Below are 20622 nucleotides of genomic sequence, written 5' to 3' on the forward strand. Positions count from 1 at the left end.
ATGACCACGCAATTGTCGCTCTAAGTGTGACAGCACTGAAGGCTGAAACTTGGCCTGGGCAGGAAGGGAATCAAAGTGCCCAGTAGGCAAGTGATTAAAAAGATTATCATATTGCATTGAATTCCCCCATATAGTGGAATCACCCAACATATTTTTCAATAATTGTTTTCCAAATATAATATTTTAATTCCTTCAATCTCACTTATGTGCACGATAAAACTGCTATTTTCATGAGAAGTAGGTTGTGCATAAAAAAATATATACTGGTGTTATTGCTGGCTAGACGTGCATTGGCATGCTTAAATGACGTTTTGGAGCAGGAACAGGCATCCCAGATGACAAACTGTGCTCGTGTTAGAGAGCTGGTGTCACCAGGTTAGAGGAAACATTGATGAGACTTATTATTGAGTCAGTATTTGAGCTGAGCATAGAGGTTCCATTGATGGGACAGGGAAATACAGCAATGGATAAAAAAACCTTTTCATATACCCTTAAAGCAGGGGTCTCAAACTGGCGGCCCTCCAGCTGTTGTGAAACTACAAGTTCCATGAGGCAATGCAAGGCTGACAGTTACAAGCATGACTCCCACAGGCAAAGGCATGATGGGACTTGTAGTTTCGCAACAGCTGGAGGGCCGCCAGTTTGAGACCCCTGCCTTAAAGGGTCTGCTGGATTTACTGGACGAACGTCAGAACCATTTGCCCAACCAAAATTAATTTTGACCGTATTTTGTGTAATAAGATTTTTTCCTATGAACATCCACTTCATCTAGTGACCAAAATGCCAGGCACATTTTTTTTAAATAAATGGACACCTAAGCTTTAAGAGGGTGCTTCTGTACCATAATAATGACCAGCTTTCTGGTTTCCAGCTATAGTTTGCACCTCCCGCATAAGTGGCCTCACTAATCTATAGTGAATTATGACAAGGTGTGGATAGGAGTCGGCCACACAGAAGCTGTTCATTAACATACTAGGATGCCCTCCAAATACAGTAGAGAACCTTATGCCACGTACACACGAGCGGACTTCTCGTTGGACTGAACTCCGAAGGACTTTTCAACGGAGTTCCGACTAAACGGACTTGCCTACACTCGATCCCACCAAAGTCTGATAGTTTCGAACGTGATGACGTACAACCGGACTAGAAAAGGAAGTTCAGTAGCTGCCCTTGCGTCGTTTTTGGGTCGTCGGACTAGCATACAGACGAATTTTTTTTTTTTTCGATAGGAATCGAGTCCGTCGGAAAGATTTGAAACATGTTCTATTTCTAAGGTCCGTCAGAATTTTCGACAGAAAAGGTCCGATGAAGCCCACACACGATCGGAATGTCCGACGGATTTGTTCCATCGGACCTTTTCTGCCGGAAAGTCCGGTCGTGTGTACGGCATTACTGTCTATCTACTAAGTCCTTTTACTCTTTGTTCCATGTACTAAACTTTACATAGGGCCCCTATTGTGTGATACAGTTGAATGGAGGTTCCTGTAAAATAACTGATTTTAGGTGTCTCTGTTCTAATTCAGAGGTGTGCCTGCAGTGGTGGATTTTGCAGCAATGCGGGATGCAGTAATGCGATTGGGAGGTGACCCCGAGAAAATCAACCCCGTTTGTCCTGCAGATCTGGTGATCGATCATTCTATTCAAGTTGATTTCAACAGGAGGTGAGACTGTTCCAAAAATTATCTCTGATTTCATTTTTGCATGCATCAATTTTATGTTTTTTCATTCTTCTTTTTTGTATGAAGTCAGGAATGCACGTAATAAAACTGAGGAATTGATGCATGAAAACCTCTCCCAGCTTTTTTCCAACCTCCTTTGAAGCCGTTGCCTATACTTGTTGGATCTACCTTAGTTCTGGGCTGTATGCCATGTTGTTCCAGCTTTTATAAAGCCTATTTTCTCCTACTGAGCTACTCCTACAATTTGGGTCCTGCATAAAAAATAAGCTGAACTGAATTTTTTGTTAAATATGCAACTCTGGTCATCCTTTTATTTTGAACAGTAATTAAGTGTTGTAACCATACTTGGGCTGTTACTGCTATATTTGTCTCGTTGGGAGAGATTTTCTTCCACCTCCACGACACAGCGGGGAAATCGCTTTTGGCAGCTGTTGCAATTGGGGATACTTGTTTACTACTCATGTTTATTGTATTTTAAATCTATGTAGACTTGCACAAAAAAAGGATCATAGACAGCGGCGCTTGTCCATAAGGGGTGCAGGGTTACTGCAACCCCCCCCCCCCCAATCCATGCGTCCGGCCCCCTAGTCTATATGCAGGGCGCAAAACGCATTAATTCCAAGTAGGTGTTTTTTATTTTTTATTTTTTTTTTTTAGCACGTGATTAGGGCCAGGGGCTCTAATCGGCTTCAAAAAATGGTGGGCTTGGGGCTCAGAGTACTGCACCCCGAGCGCACACGATTGTGTTACAATAGCAAATGAATATTCGTTATTTTCACACTGATTCTCCTCCTGTCCAATCAGGAAGCGGGTCCTGAGACCCGTCACCTAATTGGCTGAAAGAACAGACGATCCTATTGGATGCCTAGGAAGAAAAAAAAACACACCAGCCACCACTTAACTCTGACCAGAACAATATTCCATTTACCTCCCTGGTTTATTTCAACTTTGTTAGTTAATCTGTACCTCTAGTAGCTCTTTTCAGCTATTTAGCTTGCTGTTTGATCAGTGTCGGCGACTGTGAGAATATGGGAACTGACTAAATTTTTATGCATAATTAAACTGATTTTGGAAGCTCTCTCCTGTTCTTTTGTTCTGACTGCGTTGTTAATTAATCATTTAGGACTAGAGGAAAAAATACAAAGCAATGCATTTAAAATCTGGTCTGTAAACACAGAAGTGTAAATGAGCCATTAAATAACTGGGCTTCTTTAGGACTATGGAGGCATTAACAAAGCGTTTGACCCAATGTCTTTGTTCAGCCATAGAGCAACTGCAAAATGTACTAACTCATAGCAACATTATTTCTCTTTCATAGTCCTGACAGCTCTATACTAAAGAACAATTACATTTCACACGGGCTACTTCACATGAAAACCTTTGAAACTACCTTACTTAAACAATCCTATGTTTCTTGTTCTTCTCTCCATTTTCATACCTCAAAACTTGTATTTATTTATTTTTTATACAGGACCCAATTTTTTTAAAAACAAGTAATATTCTCTTTTCAGTAGATTCACCAAGCATTTGCTACAAGAAAATTAAAAAAAAAAATTCTTTGTCTGCACACCTCCTTCTTCTTATCCCCTGTTTTTCAGGGACGACAGTTTACAAAAAAATCAGGAATTGGAATTTGAAAGGAACCGAGAGCGATTTGAGTTTTTGAAGGTGAGTTACTCAATGAACAGAAAGTAAAGCATTATAGATCCCAGCTGACCCATCAAACTTCAACTTCAAAATCAAAGGAATCAGGTAGAAAATTCTCAGCTGAACAGTAACTGCATCCTATCCGATTTGAATACCTGTGGTAGATGCAGCTCTAAGAATACAGTAGCTGGCAGAGGGGATTCCTCCATGTGTGTAAGTTTAAGGTGGCATTAAAAAAATATTGGCTAATTGGCATAAAGAGTGTGTTGCTGTACGAAAAAAAAGCATGCATAGGCTGAAGCCTCCCTTAGTTCCCATACCTCCTAACTGCTCCCATGTGAGACCACTTCTTGCCAGTATGGCATTCTCCATCTTGGGTGTTTGATGGGATACTTGAAACACAGAGTGTGGGCTATTTCTGGCAGTGTGAGCTGCCTTGTTACAGCATCCATACGGGTGCAGAATATCATTATGTTCAGACGTTTTGTATGTCTGACTGTCTCGATCCACAAGATCTTAGAGCCCACTTAAAGGAAATTCATACCCTGTTAATCAAAGACCTCAGTTAGGAGTGATATCGATGGCCGTCCACCTTCCCTTACAACATTAATGACATACAGTATACAGTTATCAGCAGTGGACTGCTGAGAATAGAAAAAAAAAAGAGACATCCCCCATGCCTTTTCAGTGACATGTGGTGATATAGAGCAGCAGATTGGGACTAGATCTAAGCAGTGAGGCATCTCCTAAGTCCCTTGTGGCTTAGTGGCTCAGTTGGTGGTCCTCATGTTCCCTCGAACATAAAAGGCATTACATTTTATATGTTTTTATCATTGGCTGGCTTATGGTCACTTCACTACAATATGAACTTGGCAAACTTGTAAGCTCCTGAAGTGCTCACGAAAAGCATTGAGCTCAATTCCATCACCAAGCAACATTGAATGTTTGATGTTATTATGGTCTATTGGTGTTATGGGATGATGGAGTAATGCATGTAATTGGGTGTTGTTGGACTATGTCAGCCCTCTGTTAGATGTACAAGTTTTAATACAGTCCCAATAAAAAATTGGATGCGATTTGACATGTTTGACCTCCTATAAAGTACCTTTTAAAATCTCAAGTAGTGGAATTCTAGGGGAGTGCTAGTACGTCTCCACTAATGGGTTGACACCCTTAATTTTTGTCCTGTACTTCTTGTCTGTATCTAGATGAGTAGGTGTGAGCTTGGTAAAATCTTCAGTTTTTACCATGATTCCTCATTATGTAAGCTTTTCTCTCATTTTTTTGTGTAATGGGTGGTGTTGGGCAAAAAATGAGGATGGCAAGTTGCATATGCATAGCACTTCTATACACAATTGGTTCAACAATTCCCCATTTAAGAAACGCATACTGCTTTATTTTAGTTGCAAGCCTTGTTTAATTTCCAACACTTCAATTTGCAGTGGGGTTCCCAGGCCTTTCAAAATATGAGGATCATCCCTCCTGGCTCTGGTATCATTCACCAAGTCAATCTAGAGTATCTAGCCAGAGTAGTCTTCCACCAAGATGGCTTATACTACCCTGACAGTCTTGTTGGAACAGACTCTCACACCACAATGATCGATGGGCTTGGAGTTCTTGGTTGGGGTGAGTCAAAATGCTTCTTTGACAATTAATGCTTTTCATACAAAAGAATATATTTTCCAATTAAAGCATTGAGCTGGGTTTTTTGAAATGTATATCCAGCCAAAACGTTTTTCTTTGTTTTTAGATAAGGGTGAGGATGGATTAAAGGATTAGAACCAGCACCATAATGCTATTCAGTGCTCTGTTAAGCCCCCTTCACGCTGGAGCGGTGCGGGTGCCAGCGGTAAAACAGCGCTAACAAACTTGTTAGCGCCGCTTTACCGTCGTTTTAGCGGTGGTATTCGCCCCTTAGCGGGGCGGTTTTACTGCAGCAGCGCTATGCCGGCAGTATAGCCACGCTGCCCCATTCATTTCAATGGGCAGGAGCGGTATACACACCGCTCCAAAGATGCGGCTAGCAGGACTTTTTTTACCGTCCTGCCAGCGCACCGCTCCAGTGTGAAAGCCCTCGGGCTTTCACACTGGAGTGTGAGAAGCGGCTCTTTCAGGGCGCTTTGCAGGTGCTATTTTTAGCGCTGTAGTGCCTGCAAAGCGCCCCAGTGTGAAAGGCGTCTTAGAAAGATTTCCCCTGGCTTCCTGTCCTGCTTACAACTGTTTTACTGAACAGGAAATAGAGAAAGTTTCCAAATGCAACGCAGACAAATCCTTTTTTTTTTTTTTTTTTGATTGTGTCCTGTTGCAAATTTTCGTTTTGCATCTTGTCTGGTAAAACCATTATCAACAGGACAGAAAGTGAGGAGAAATCTTTCTAAAGGATCCCCAGATAGCAGTAAAAAAGTCAGCACTTCCCCGCTTTAGCCAAGACTGTGAAAAAAAAGTTTGGACATGTGCTTAAATAATATAGTTCATTGTTCTTTATTCAGGTACAGGTGGTTGTAGCTTTTATTGAGAATTATGGGACAGAAGGTATGATGTTTTTTTTTTTTTTTTTTCATATTACTAATTATTGTGTGCTCTTTGTCAATTGTATATACTCAGGTGTTGGAGGCATTGAGGCTGAAGCAGTCATGCTTGGCCAGCCAATAAGCATGGTGCTTCCTGAAGTAATTGGCTACAAATTGGTTGGAACCCCTCACCATTTGGTGACTTCCACAGACATTGTACTCACAGTAACTAAGGTATGTTTGGAGAAATGTGCTTCCTTTTTTTTTTTTTTTTTTTTCCACTCCCTATTTGAACAGTGATGATTACAGTACATCACTTTTGATTAAATCATCTCGGTTTGGGCTGGGTGTACACAACTACGAGTGGAGTAGCAGTCTTATGCCCCGTACACACGGTCGGACTTTGTTCGGACATTCCGACAACAAAATCCATGGATTTTTTCCGACGGATGTTGGTTCAAACTTGTCTTGCATACACACGGTCACACAAAGTTGTCGGAAAATCCGATTGTTCTAAACGCGGTGGCGTAAAACACGTACGTCGGGACTATAAACGGGGCAGTGGCCAATAGCTTTCATCTCTTTATTTATTCTGAGCATGCCTGGCACTTTGTCCGTCGGATTTGTGTACACACGATCGGAATTTCCGACAACGGATTTTGTTGTCGGAAAATTTTATATCCTGCTCTCAAACTTTGTGTGTCGGAAAATGTGTGATGGAGCCCACACACGGTTGGAATTTCCGACAACAAGGTCCTATCGCACATTTTCTGTCGGAAAATCCGATCGTGTGTACGGGGCATTAGTATTTTCAGGTAGATGTTTCAGGCAATGACTGAGACGACCACTGTATCCTACCCTTACATTTGCATTTGTTGTGCAGCCTGTTGCTGTAGGTCAGATGCCTTAGGAGGCAAACCTAGAAAAATGGATTTTGTTCTGTGGAATCGATATACAGGAAAAAGTCAGTGTTTCCGAATATTGCTTTCCACTATTTTATAGCAGTTTGAAATGCAAAAACATCCTGAAACATTTACTAATTCATATTGTTGACACTTATTATTTTTTTTTTTTTTTTTGATGACCAGTTTATGACATGTAAGTTGTAGTTTGTATGCCATCTTTGCCTTGTAAAATTAAGATTATGGACCATAATATCACCTATCCAGGCTCAGAAGATGTGTCCTTTCAAACCTTCTAATATCTGATATGAGTGAATATTGGTGGTTTGGGTCATGCTCTGGCTTCTTGTACTTTTTAATGTCTCTAGAAGGAATGTTCTGGTTCTGTTCAAGTTCAATGGAGTCTTATTATTGCAACTGCAACAAAAGTCTCAGTGCTCCTGCTGTTTTCTCCATAAAGTATAATGAATATTAAACCAAGAGCATGATACAGTATCTATCTAATGATTGTAGAGCAGGGGTGTCCAAACTACGGCCCTCCAGCTGTTGCGGAACTACACTTCCCATGAGGCATTGTAAAACTCTGACATTCACAGACATGACTAGGCATGATGGGAGTTGTAGTTCCTTAACAACTGGAGGGCCATAGTTTGGACACCACTGTTGTAGAGGGTGGTTTGAAATTAGATTTGCAGAGTTCCTGTGAGATGTATGAAATACATTTATTGGTTTTGTTTTGTTGTATTCTGTTTGCTTTGAACAACTCAGTCAGTACTGAGCCTTTCTGTCGTGTTTGTTGTGACTGTATTGACTCCCCATATATTTTGTATATATTTCATGTAAGAAAATGATGCTTTATTACTTTACAGCACCTTCGTCAAGTTGGCGTTGTGGGAAAGTTTGTGGAATTTTTTGGCCCGGGTGTTGCTCGACTTTCTATTGCTGACAGAGCCACTATTGCCAACATGTGCCCAGAATATGGAGCCACAGCTGCATTTTTTCCTGTGGACCTGATCAGCATACAGTATCTACAGCAAACCGGTATGAGTACATCTTTTTAGTTTTATGAATATTCTTTGCGTTAAAAAATATGTATCTGTATCAGAATACTCTTCTGCCTGCAGGTCATTGTGCATGTAGTAGAATTTAGAACACCTATGGGCACAGCTACCTTGTTTGATACTTACATTATGGCACTACTAAAATTGAGAATTTCAGTAAAGCTTTAATATATAATCACCCGGGCACTCTCTCGCTCTTGCTCTCTCTCGCGCGCTTGCGCTCGCTCTCTCTCGCGCTCTCTCTCTCGCTCTCGCGCTCTCTCTCTCGCGCTCTCGCTCTCTCTCTCGCTCTCGCTCTCGCTCTCTCTCTCGCTCTCTCTCGCGCTCTCTCTCTCGCGCTCTCTCTCTCGCGCTCTCTCATATCGGTCAGTGTGGTAATGGCAAACAAACGTACATAAGTGAATTAAAAATGATTACTTGGGGTCCCAAAAAGTCCATAAATCACTGTGAGCAATCAAACTCCTCCTTCTTCCCCATATATTCATTCATCCATCCATCCATGAGGCAGATGTGAACTCAGAATCAAAAGGAAACCCAGAAGTAGGGCTGTTTCTGTGTATAGGGAGCTAGTACTAGGATATAGGCTTTTATAACTCCTTTTATGTAAGTGTTGTCTATTTAGTTTTTTTGTGTTTGTTTTTTTGTAAATAAAAAGTTATTTTACCTGATTCACACTAGATGTCTACTGGAGGAGGTTAGAGTAAAGATGCTGATATACCTGGACCTGTCTATCATGTGCTCTATGGCCAGCTTAGAAATAAGTGGTCCTATTTATCTGGTAAGCCTTTAGAATATCTTAGCACTGCACAAGATGGAATACATTGAGAAGGAAGAGTTTGCTCACAGTGGTGGACTTTTTGGAACTTTTAGGTGATCACTTATTTATTATGCATAGTTTGTGGGATTTTAGGTTTGTTTTCACTTGCCTCACTGATGTTTCAATGACATGATTTATGTAAAAATATAGGTTTATAGATATTTGGTTTAGAGCCATGGGACATCTGAGCAATTTCATCCTTGCTGGATGAAGGTCTGGAGTTTTCTAGCTAAAATGATGTAGAAATTCCAGGCTTAATGTCTTTTTGATAAAAGCTAGAGAATAATTAAAGAATAAGCATTTATTAGGTCCTTTTCAAGATCACTTGAACATTGGTATTGTGCCAGTCCTTGTGCTTGGAGTGCATTGAACAGTGCATCCCCATGCAGGTGGTGTGAACAAGTCCACATCTGTTGGATTTTGCTTTTCCATGCAAGTCTGAAGCAGGTCAGTAGGAGGTAAACTGCAGTTGAAATGTACCTGTCAAATTCTCAATGATCTCCAAAGCATATCAAACTAATGCCAATGACATACTCAGTCTGTTGATACAGGCCCTTAAAGTGATTGTAAACTATCGCCTTGTAAAAGAACCCATTCAGTTTAAAATAGAAAGAAAAGGCAAAACATTTTTGTATAGATATAAAAAAAAAGGTATTTATAAAGGGTTTTTTTTTTTCTCCTCGACGTGATCACCTTCCCTCTGTTCTCAGCTGCATAAGAGCTGGGGGATGAGAAGCAACAGTATACTGATCTTCCCAGTGAAAGGCTGTGCAGGGGGAGGGGGTGTGTGTCAGGGCAAGACTGATCATTGGAGGAGAGCACATGGATTTCCCAGCATAGCTAGAGAACTGACCATGCTGTGCTTTCCTTAGTGTGGCCTGTTTATAATAGGAAAGCAGAAGGACTGGAAGGAACACTAGGGATTTCACACAAAGGAACCAATACAAAGAGAACAGGATACTTTTTCATACAGGTACAGCAGCCACATATTAGGAATATGAAATGTTGGGGTAACAAACACTAAGGCTAAGTTCACCTTTGTTCACTTATTTTTTTCTAAATTCCAGCTTTCCTATATTCCAATATAGCATTAATGTACTTCTTTTGCAAAAATAAAACCGCTTTCCATTTATTCTACACACGCTTACATCACTCTCTCCATGGCTGTTCAAAAACACTTATCTATTACTTCTGCCTCATTTCCTGGACAGACTTTAAGCCATGCAGGAAGGAGCTGACCAGCTGATCACATTAGAACACACCCTGCATCTACCATCAGCTGGTCAACTCCTTCCTGTGTCATGACCTAAAGTCTGTCCAGGAAGTAAGGCAGAAGTAATGGATAAGTGTTTTTGAACAGCCATCAAGAGAGTGAGGTAAGCGTGTGTAGAATTAATGGAAAGCTGTTTTATTTTTGCAAAAGTAGTACAATAATGCTATATTGGTACATAGGGGAGCTGGTATAAAAAAAAAAAAGTAAACTTTAAGTGGTCATAAAAAGCACCAGGAAAATCCTTGAATGTAGTACAGTACTGAAACTACACACCTGGGGTACTGTCTCACCGAAGACTCTGTGGTGCTATTCCCCTCCAACTCCTGAACACTATCAATCTTGGCACAAAAAGGTGGGGAGAGCCCCAAGGGTGTTCTAGAGGGAGGAAGGAAATGAAGCACTCCCTCAGTTATAAACTTTAATCAATGTCACAAAAATCACACAAATGTATCAAACAGACTTCAAGGAAGGTAAAAAAAAAATCTAAGCGACAACGTTGACGCTTAAAAGCACACACTCCTCACATGTTTACCACAATCTGAGACGGAGGCATAGAACAGATAAATGTACAGTAAAGAGCCAGGCAGGGTGGAATAGCAGGAAACCACGGTGGTGTCAGCCTTTACACAAACAGTGTGGACATCTGCTCACACCATGGGCCTTCGGCTTGGTAGGTATCTGCTAATAACTCTAAATAAGTGACAGATTCCTCTGTCCCCAATGGGCCAGTAGCATCAATGGTGACCAGGTGTCCAGATATAATCTGAGTGTCAGTGTACCCTTAATGTGGAAGGTACAATAAGAGAACAGGCACGGTTGTAATGACAGGAAACCACAATGGTGTCCACCTGTCACAGGCCGTACACAACAGTGTGGACCTCTGCCCACACCTTAAGGCCTCATGTACACTGCTGCTGGTAAACTGACGTTTAGAGGCTGGATGCTTTTTTTCAGCTGCCCCTGAACTCATCCAATGTTATCTTATGTGTATATGTACACAGGTTCGTTTAATGTAGTTTTTAGGCAGTTGAGTTTAGAGGCCTTTTTTGGAAAGCAATAAAAATGAGTTCAGACGCCGAGTTTAGAGGCATTTCAAGCGTCAAACGCTTCTAAATGCGGCTAAATGCGGTAACTCGCGTTTCGTTTACAGGTGTTTTTTGTTTTTGGCTATTTGAGAAAAAAACTTTTTAAAAAAAAAAAAACGCTTCTAAAAGCAGACACGGCATGTAAACGTGGCAAAACGGACGTTTTCAAACGTGGGTTACTATCTGTCTAGTTAAATCATTCAGAAGAGGTTGTAAAAACGTCCCGTGTACATTAAGTCTTACTGTGATTGCTGGTGGGCCACTCATACTGATGTAAGTAAGCTTTACTGGTAGAAAGCAGGCTGGCAGTCTCGGTGCGGTTTTAACCCCCCGCTGGCGGCTGAAAAAGGGTTAAATCCACTCGTATAGCGCGGCTATAGCCGCGGTATAGCCGCGCTGTCCCATTGATTTCAATGGGCAGGAGCGGTGAATACACCGCTCCAAAGATGCGGCTGACAGGAGATTTTTTCTTCTCCTGCCAGCGCACCGCTTCAGTGTGAAAGCCCTCGGGCTTTCACACTGAACAAACAGCGGAGGCTGTTTTGGGGCGGTTTGCAGGCGGTATTTTTAGCGCAATAACGCCTGCAAACTGCCCCAGTGTGAAAGGGGCCTTAGAGATGAGCACTTGAAGCTATCACTGGTCAGCAACATCATCTGCATAACTTCTGGCCATTCAACTAAATCTCTGCACTAAGGGATCCTAGAGGAACCAATCCTGAACCAATCCTGTACCATCCTTGCTCCCCTGAGATGAACTGTGAGTAAATACGGCTGTTTGACATATCCCACAGGGAGCCACTTCCCCACTCACCAGGGTCATCCCTGTTTGAGAGGACTAATTCAATCAACACATTGTGTGACTATTGCCTTATTACGGCGCCGTGTTGATCACTGAGACTGCCAGCCTGCTTTCTACCAGTAAAGCTTACTTACATCAGTGTGAGTGGCCCACTAGCAATCACAGTTAAGGTTCTAGGTGTAAGCAGAGGTCAACACTGTTGTGTACTGCCTGTGACAGGTGGACACCATTACAACCGTGTCTGTTCTCATACTGTACCTTCCACATTAAGGGTACACGGTGACACCCAGATTATATCTGGACACCTGGTCACCATTGATGCTGCTGGCCCATTAGGGACAGGAGTCTGTCACTTATTTAGAGTCATTAGCAAATACCTACCAAGCCATTTTTTTAAATAAAAATACAAAACCGTTTTATATTTTGTTAATTTTGCAAACAGGTAATTTTTTTTCTCCTTCATTGATGTACGCTGATGAGGCTGCACTGGTGGGCACTGATAGGCTGCACTGGTGGGCACTGATAGGCTGCACTGGTGGGCACTGATAGGCTGCACTGGTGGGCACTGATAGGCTGCACTGGTGGGCACTGATAGGCTGCACTGGTGGGCACTGATAGGCTGCACTGGTGGGCACTGATAGGCGGCACTGGTGGGCACTGATAGGCGGCACTGGTGGGCACTGATAGGTGGCACTGGTGGGCACTGATAGGTGGCACTGGTGGGCACTGATAGGTGGCACTGGTGGGCACTGATGGGTAGCAGTGATGGTTACTGATCGGCACTGGTAGGTGACACTGGATCAACCCCTTACTGCGATCTGTGATCACCCGAGCCTCATTGACTCCGTTGATCACAGTGGCCAGCTTGCAAAGGGGAGGGCGTCAAGCAAAGCAGAGCCGCGCTGTAGTTGTCATTCCGCTGTAGCACGGATCTGAAGGGGTTAAAGCGTCCCCGTCTCCGCATCAAAGAATACGCATACGTGACTTGCGCCCGCAAATGTGAGCATTGTTCAAATTGCACATGTGATGTATCTCCGTGATCGTCAGAGCGAGAGCAATAATTCTAGCAAAAGACCTCCTCTAACTCTAAACTGGTAATCGTTAAAAAAAAAAAATTAAAATTAAAGCGTCGCCTATGGCGATTTTTAGGTACCGTAGTTTGTCGTCATTCCACGAGTGTGCGCAATTTTTAACCGTAACCTGTTGGGTATCTATTTACTCGGCATAACATCATCTTTCACAATATACAAAAAAATTGGGCTGTACTGTTTAGGTTTTTTTTTTTTTTTTTTTTTTTTTTTTTTTTTTTAAATTCAGTGAACTGTATTTTTTTTTTTTCCCCCAAAAATTGCGTTTGCAAGACAACTGCGCACATACCGTGTGACATAAATTTTATTCTCCAGAGTCTTTGCTAAAAAAAAATATATAATCTTTGAGGGTTCTAATTAATTTTCTAGCCAAAAATATTGATTTTAACTTGTAAACAACAAATCTCAGAAATATGATTAGAACTCCACTTTAAAGACCAAGCCTATTTATTTTTTTTTTCAATTAAAAGTCAGCAGCTACAAAAAGTGTAGCTGCTGACTTTTAATAAACAGCCACTCACCTGTCCTATGATCCAGCAGTGCTCTTACCCGCTCTGTGTTCTCCCCGTGTCCTCCCTCATTGGCGCTGGCATCTCTACTATGGGCACCCGGCCACAACAGCTAGCGGCTTCACAGCTGGGTGCCCCCTATGCAAGCGCAAGCAGCACTGCACTCTGTGACTGGTCCCAAGGTCTTCTAGGACCTGTCATGTATCCCAGAAGACTTTGGAGGGGAGAACTTCCCCTTCCAATCGCCAAAGGCAACCGGAATGCAAGTGGGAGCAGGTACCTGTCAAAATCAGGTACCTGCTTCCCCCCCCCTCTTCCCCAAAAGCTCAATTTCGCAAACGGAAGTCGGGGGGAGAAGGCCTTAAAGCAGAAGTTACACTTTTGAGTGGAACTCTGCTGTAAGTGGTTAGGGTGCAGGCTGTGATTTTCCTGTTTTTTGTTTTTCAGCATTACTTAGTAATTTTTTTTTTTACCTGGTAAATGCATATGTCCCATGCTTGTCCTAGGTCTGTGACGCAAAAAGTAGTTATGAACCTAGGACAAAGTTCTGATGCATGCACCTTCAAAATGCAAATCCACAATTTCAGCTTTCAGAATTATGTCCTGACAGGCTAATTTTAATACATGTTGTGCCCTAAAGCCAATTTTGTTTGCATAAGACTGCAAGCCAAGCTGTTCTTGTCTTAGGAAAATTATAGGTTGCTCAAGATATAGGTACAAAGTGGTGGTCATTTTATGTCTGCAGAATAAGCTTGCTTAAAGCAGAACTAAACTCTCTCAATCAAAAGTAGCTATTTTTTATCGTTCTGCTGCTAGCATTAGTAAATAATGCTAAATTTACTTGTTTGTTTTTTTATTTGTTGTTTTTACATTTTTAAGTTGCTTCCTAGTGTCTGGCCTAGGCCAAAATGGTATCATACATTCCAGGAGTCTTTTTTTTTTTTTTTTTTTTCTTCAACTGGGAGAGAGGAGGAAGGGTTTTCTCAGCTAAACACACCCTCCTTCCTTCATGCCTGAGACAAGGGTATATGGATTCCAAGAAGTAAATGCTACATGAATCATCTGCCCTTACTCAACATGGTACTGGGTAAAAGTGCTAGGGAGAAGCTTTTTAAAGTTTATTTCTCAACAAAATAAAGCATGGAGACATTGATGGGTGAGTTTGCTTTTTGCCCATTTCCTGCCCAAGGTACGTCATATGACATCCTGGACTTTAAGTGGGGATATTTGAATATTTGAATGATGCCTGCAGCTATAAGCATCATCCAGATATCATCTTTTTCGACCGGCGATTCCCTGCACTGTAAGAACATTCATAGTGGCAGTTCAGCCGCCGCCCTTCGGTGCTTCTACTGGCTCGCCCATGCGATCAGCGAGCCGGAGAGCGAATCGGTCACCGCCGGAAGTTGAGCATTGAGATGACCCTCGGAGGCCCGGGCGCGACATTATGACGTCGCGTCCGGGCTAGCAGAAGTAAAAAAATTGCCAGCAACGCGGCTGGAAAGGCTGAGACAGTTTATTTTATTTTTTATTTTTTTTATCTCGGTCTTTCCATCCTGATGGAAAGATGTCTTCTAGACCCCACATCTCTCCATAAAGAGGACCTGTCACGCGCTATTCCTATTACAAGGGATGTTTACATTCCTTGTAATAGAAAAAAAAGTGATAAAAAATAAATTAAAGCACCCCTGTCCTTGCGTGCTCGCACACAGAAGTCAACTCGTACATTAGTTGTGCCCACATATGTAAACGGCGTTCAAATCACACATGTGAGGTATCGCCGCATGTGTTAGAGCAAGGAAACGGTTTGGCGCCATTGCACGAGTGTGCGCAATTTTAAAGCACGACATGTTGGGTATCTATTTACTCAACGTAACATTGTCTTTGACATTATACAAAAAAATTGGGGCCAACTTTACTGTTTTCTTCTTTTTTAATTTGTGAAACTGTCTTTTTTTTTTTTTTTTTTTCCACCCACAAAAACATGTTTGTCATCATAGGTATACCTCAACTATGAGAGACAAAATGTGGAAACAAATCCAGACAATCATATTGTCTGATTTTTTTTTTTTTTTTTAATAATTTTTTTGCAAATTATGGTGGAAAATAAGTATTTGGTCAATATCAAAAGTTCATCTCAATACTTTGTTATATATCCTTTGTTGGCAATGACAGAGGTCAAACGTTTTCTGTAAGTCTTCACAAGGTTGTCACACACTGTTGCTGGTATGTTGGCCGATTCCCCCATGCAGATCTCCTCTAGAGCAGTGATGTTTTGGGGCTGTCGCTGGGCAACACGGACTTTCAACTCCCTCCAAAGGTTTTCTATGGAGTTGAGATCTGGAGACTGGCTAGGCCACTCCAGGACCTTGAAATGCTTCTTATGAAGCCACTCCTTCGTTGCCCGGGCGGTGTGTTTGGGATCATTGTCATGCTGAAAGACCCAGCCACGTTTCATCTTCAATGCCCTTGCTGATGGGAGGAGGTTTGCACTCAAAATCTCACTATACATGGCCCCATTCATTCTTTCATGTACACGGATCAGTTGTCCTGTTCCCTTTGCAGAGAAACAGCCCCAAAGCATGATGTTGCCACCCCCATGCTTGTTCTTTGGTTGCAACTCAGCCTTCTCTCTCCTCCAAACACAACGAGTTGTGTTTCTACCACCAGTTCTACTTTGGTTTCATCTGACCATATGACATTCTCCCAATCCTCTTCTGGATCATCCAAATGCTCTCTAGCAAACCTCAGACGGGCCCAGACATGTACTGGCTTAAGCAGGGGGACACGTCTGGCACTGCAGGATCTGAGCCCCTGGCGGCGTAGTGTTACTGATGGTAGCCTTTGTTACGTTGGTCCCAGCTCTCTGCAGGTCATTCACTAGGTCCAACCGTGTTGTTCTGGGATTTTTGCTCACTGTTCTTGTGATCATTTTGACCCCACGGGGTGAGATCTTGCATGGAGCCCCAGATCGAGGGAGATTATCAGTGGTCTTGTAGGTCTTCCATTTTCTAATTCTTGCTCCCACAGTTGATTTCTTCACACCAAGCTGCTTGCCTATTGCAGATTCAGTCTTCCCAGCTTGGTGCAGGTCTACAATTTTGTTTCTGGTGTCCTTCGACAGCTCTTTGGTCTTCACCATAGTGGAGTTTGGAGTGTGACTGTTTGAGGTTGTGGACAGGTGTCTTTTATACTGATAACAAGTTAAAACGGGTGCCATTAATACAGGTAATGAGTGGAGGACAGAGGAGCCTCTTAAAGAAGAAAATACAGGTCTGCGAGAGCCAGAAATCTTGCTTGTTTGTAGGTGAACAAATACTTATTTTCCACCACAACTGGTGGCTGACTAAATACTTTTTTGCCCCACTGTATAATGTTTGGGGGTTCTGAGTAATTTTCTAGAAAAAAATGTATGATTTTTACATGTAGGCGTGAAGTGCCAGAATCTTTTAAATTTTACCAAAAATTGGGTATTCTTTTGTTTTTGTGTGCACTAAAATTTGTTTTAGTGTATTTTTTTTTTCCTGAAAATATCGATTTCATAAACGGTTCTGCGAATATTTTGCACCCTAAAAAAACAAAAAAATTTGATTGCCACAAATATATTCTATTGGGCCTCTGCTGTGAAAACATATACATACTTTGGGGGTTTTAATATTTATTTTTATTTATTTTATTTTTTTTTTTTAGAAAAAATGCAGGAAAGAAATGTGTAGGTTGTATCTAGCTTATGTATGTACTTCACTTCGAGAAAAGCGTCTATTTAATTAAAAAGCATGATATTTAGGTTTATTTCTTAATTTAGACCACGGGTCTCCAGACTTTTTAAGCAAGTGGCTAATTTACTGTCCTTCAGACTTTTGGGGGCAAGACTGTGGCCAGTGGGAATAGAAAATGTCCTTGTGTCAGTGTAAGTAAACCATACTACATCTTTAGTGGAAGGAATAATGTCCCATTATTGGTGTCAGTGGGAGGAATAGTGCCTCGTTGTTGGTGTCAGGATGAATAGTGCCCTGTTGTCAGTGGCAAGAATTATGCCCCCATTGTTGGTGTCATTAGGAGGAATAGTGCCCAAAGGGCCGCAGTTTGGAGACCACCGATTTTAGACCAACTCAGCTGTAAAATGATCAGAGTAGGAAAGACCATATCCTGTACACAGGAACAGGAAGTCACATTTTTTGCAAGTGCATATCTGGTACTGAGAGGCAGTTTTATCATATTAAATTGTGTTTTTTTGTTTTGGTTTTTTTTTATTGAAAGGGTTGCTGTTTAATTTTAATTGGGTTATGTGCCAATCTAAAGTCAACAAAAGCTACCTGTAAGGTCAATAGCAGCACATGGCTGGTGTCACCTTGTGATGTTACTCTTCCAGTTTATCATGGCAGCTGCTTGAAATTTTGGTGTGCTGTGGTATGCTAATATCAACAAGGTTTCTGGGTTGAGCTCCTGGCCCCACCTTGCGTGCTTTGAAACCTACCAATCACTGTGACATGGGTTATTGCACTACCCAATAGTTTAGCACGGAAGGGGGCGGTGCTCCGTTCTTGACCAAGGGAGCTAGTTGATATTTGCATACCAGAGTACGGGGGTTGCTAAATACCGGTAGATAAAAATGTTGTGGAGGTGCCAGCCATATACCACCAGTCCCACTGCTCATTTAGATTAGATGCTCAGAGTGTTTAGTGGTGTTCTAAGGGGTGAAACATTTTAACAAAGCCAATGATTCTGAAGCATATAGAATACTCGTTACTTTTTATTTTTTCTTTTTATTTATTTTTTTGCTTTTTATGTGTTTTCTGTGTGAACATTTCAGCCTAATTTCTAAATTGTTTTTAATGAAATGTGAATTTTAGCTTTTGTAGTCCATCTCTTCATATGCCCCTGGTGTCTAAACGGATAACTGACAGTTTAGACTCTCAACTCGGCAAAACTTTTTTTTTTTTTTTTTTTTTAGTTGACGGAATATCAGAAAGAACAAAGTATGTTTGTATCGTAATTGGTCACTGATTAATTTTTGATAAGACATTTATAATATAGGATGATTCACCACTTGAAATATCTCTTTGTTTGGAAAATACACCCAGGCTCCCTACACTGCTTTGTAATCACAGTAATAAAACATTGACTTTTACTGTGGTAAATGTATTTCCTAGTAGTTTTTATGAATTAACTTTGTGATACAATTTTATTGATTGCAATAAAAAAGTGCAGACTTAAGGTTTACTAAGTGACTAAGCTACAATTGTGGTTTCAGGCAAACTAGACTAACTTAACCACTTGGCATCCGTGTTTTGTTTTTTTGGTTTTTTTTTTGATACGCGTATTAACCACTTAAGGACCAGCCTCGTTTTGGATTTTAGGTGTTTACATGTTTAAAACAGGTTTTTTCGCTAGAAAATTACTTAGAACCCCCAAACATTATATATGTTTTTTTTCTAACACCCTAGAGAATAAAATGGCAGTCAATGCAATACTTTTTTTGCACCATATTTGCGCAGCGGTCTTATAAGCACACTTTTTTTGGAAAAAATTCACTTTTTTGAATAAAAAAATAAGACAACAGTAAAATTAGCCCAATTTTTTTTTATATTGTGAAATATAATGTTACACCAAGTAAATTGATACCCAACATGTCACGCTTCAAAATTGCGCCCGCTCGTGGAATGGCGTCAAACTTTTACCCTCAAAAATCTCCATAGGCGACGTTTAAAAAATTCTACAGCTTGCATGTTTTGCGTGACAGAGGAGGTCTAGGGCTAGAATTATTGCTCTCACGCTACCGGTCGCGGTGATACCTCACATGTGTGGTTTAACCACCGTTTTCATATGCGGGCGCTACTCACGTATGCATTTAGCTTCTGTGCCCAAGCTCGTCGGGACGGGGGTTTTTTTTTTTTTTAATTTATTATCATTTATTTTACATGATTGTATTTATTTTTACACTGTTTAAAAAAAAAAAAATTGTGTCACTTTTATTCCTATTACAAGGAATGTAAACATCCCTTGTAATAGAAAAAAAAGCATGACAGGTCCTCTTAAATATGAGATCTGGGGTCAAAAAGTCCTCAGATCATATTTACACTAAAATGCAATAAAAAAAAAAAAAAAGTAATTAAAAAAAATGACAAAAAATGTGCCTTTTAAGATGTATGGGCAGAAGTGATGTTTTGACGTCGCTTCCGCCCAGCAGTGTCATGGAGACGAGTGGGCGTCATCTTAGCCTCACTCGTCTCCAGGCACAGAAGGGAGACAGACGCGATTGCCTCCGCCGCTACCAACGGCTCCAGTAAGCGGCGGAGGGCACCGGATCACAGCAGGAGGGGGGCCCCTCTCCCGCCACCGATAAATCTTGCGGCGAATCTGCCACAGAAACCACTTTTATCTGAAAGCCGACCGCCGCATGAAAACGGGGATACCGGGGTTATGGCAGCTAGCTGCTGCCATAACAACGATATCCGCCGGCAAACTTTGGACGTACATTGGCGTGTGGCAGTCGGCAAGTGGTTAAAATCTGAGTTTTTTGTAAGAAAATTACTCTGGAATGCCCAACATTATGTTTTCTGAAAGCAGAGACCCTGGAGAATAAAATTAGTATTCATTGCAATTTCTTATGTTGCACAATATTTGCCCAGTTGTTTATCAAGTGCATATAATTTCAGGATAAAATGCACTATATGGTTTTTGGAATACACAATATAATATCAATCATATCAAGACTGAAAATTTTGTGTGCCCTTAAATTGGCCAAAACTACTGTGCCTAAAATAAGTCCTAGGTAACACTTTAAAAGCTTTTACAGGTCATCGGTTTAGAGTTAATCATGAACGATGGCTCTAGAATTATTGCTCTTATTCCACTGTTCACGGTGATCCCTCACTTGTGTGGTGTAATCGCTGTTTACATTAAACAGCACACATGACTGCTTGTATGTTCGAGGGAAAACTGGGTGCTTTTTCTATTTTTTTTTTTTTTTTTTAATTAAAATTACATTTTATTTTTTATTACTGTCATAAGAGGGCTAACAAGGGGGCTAACTTTATGGGGATATATAATGGGGAGATTTACCAAAGCTGGAGCACTCAAAATCTGGTGTGCCTCTGCATAGTACGGTAACTAGCTTCAGTTTGTTCAGTTAGGTTCCATTCATACTTGTGCGACTTGTTATGCAACTTTGGACATCAAAGTCACATAAATCATTCCCCATGTTTTCCAATTATAACCATTAATATACGTGCGACTTAAAGTTTCAGCA

The 20622-nt window shown here is 41.2% G+C and overlaps 1 protein-coding gene across 4 annotated transcripts in view; it reads left to right on the top strand.

Moving 5' to 3' along the window:
• Nucleotides 1–20622, top strand: part of ACO1 (aconitase 1) — a 109186-nt gene that overhangs the window by 46595 nt on the left and 41969 nt on the right. For 3 of the 4 annotated variants that reach the window (XM_073636750.1, XM_073636730.1, XM_073636740.1), the window contains 5 exons: nucleotides 1524–1661; nucleotides 3278–3347; nucleotides 4769–4952; nucleotides 5931–6070; nucleotides 7608–7779. In XM_073636750.1, coding sequence (XP_073492851.1) covers nucleotides 1524–1661; nucleotides 3278–3347; nucleotides 4769–4952; nucleotides 5931–6070; nucleotides 7608–7779 — 704 coding nt within the window. The remainder of the gene's footprint in view (nucleotides 1–1523; nucleotides 1662–3277; nucleotides 3348–4768; nucleotides 4953–5930; nucleotides 6071–7607; nucleotides 7780–20622) is intronic. The other variant, XM_073636756.1, reaches the window with a different exon arrangement.

The sequence above is a fragment of the Aquarana catesbeiana genome, linkage group LG01 (assembly GCF_042186555.1).
Source record: "Aquarana catesbeiana isolate 2022-GZ linkage group LG01, ASM4218655v1, whole genome shotgun sequence".
Lineage (NCBI taxonomy): Eukaryota > Metazoa > Chordata > Amphibia > Anura > Ranidae > Aquarana > Aquarana catesbeiana.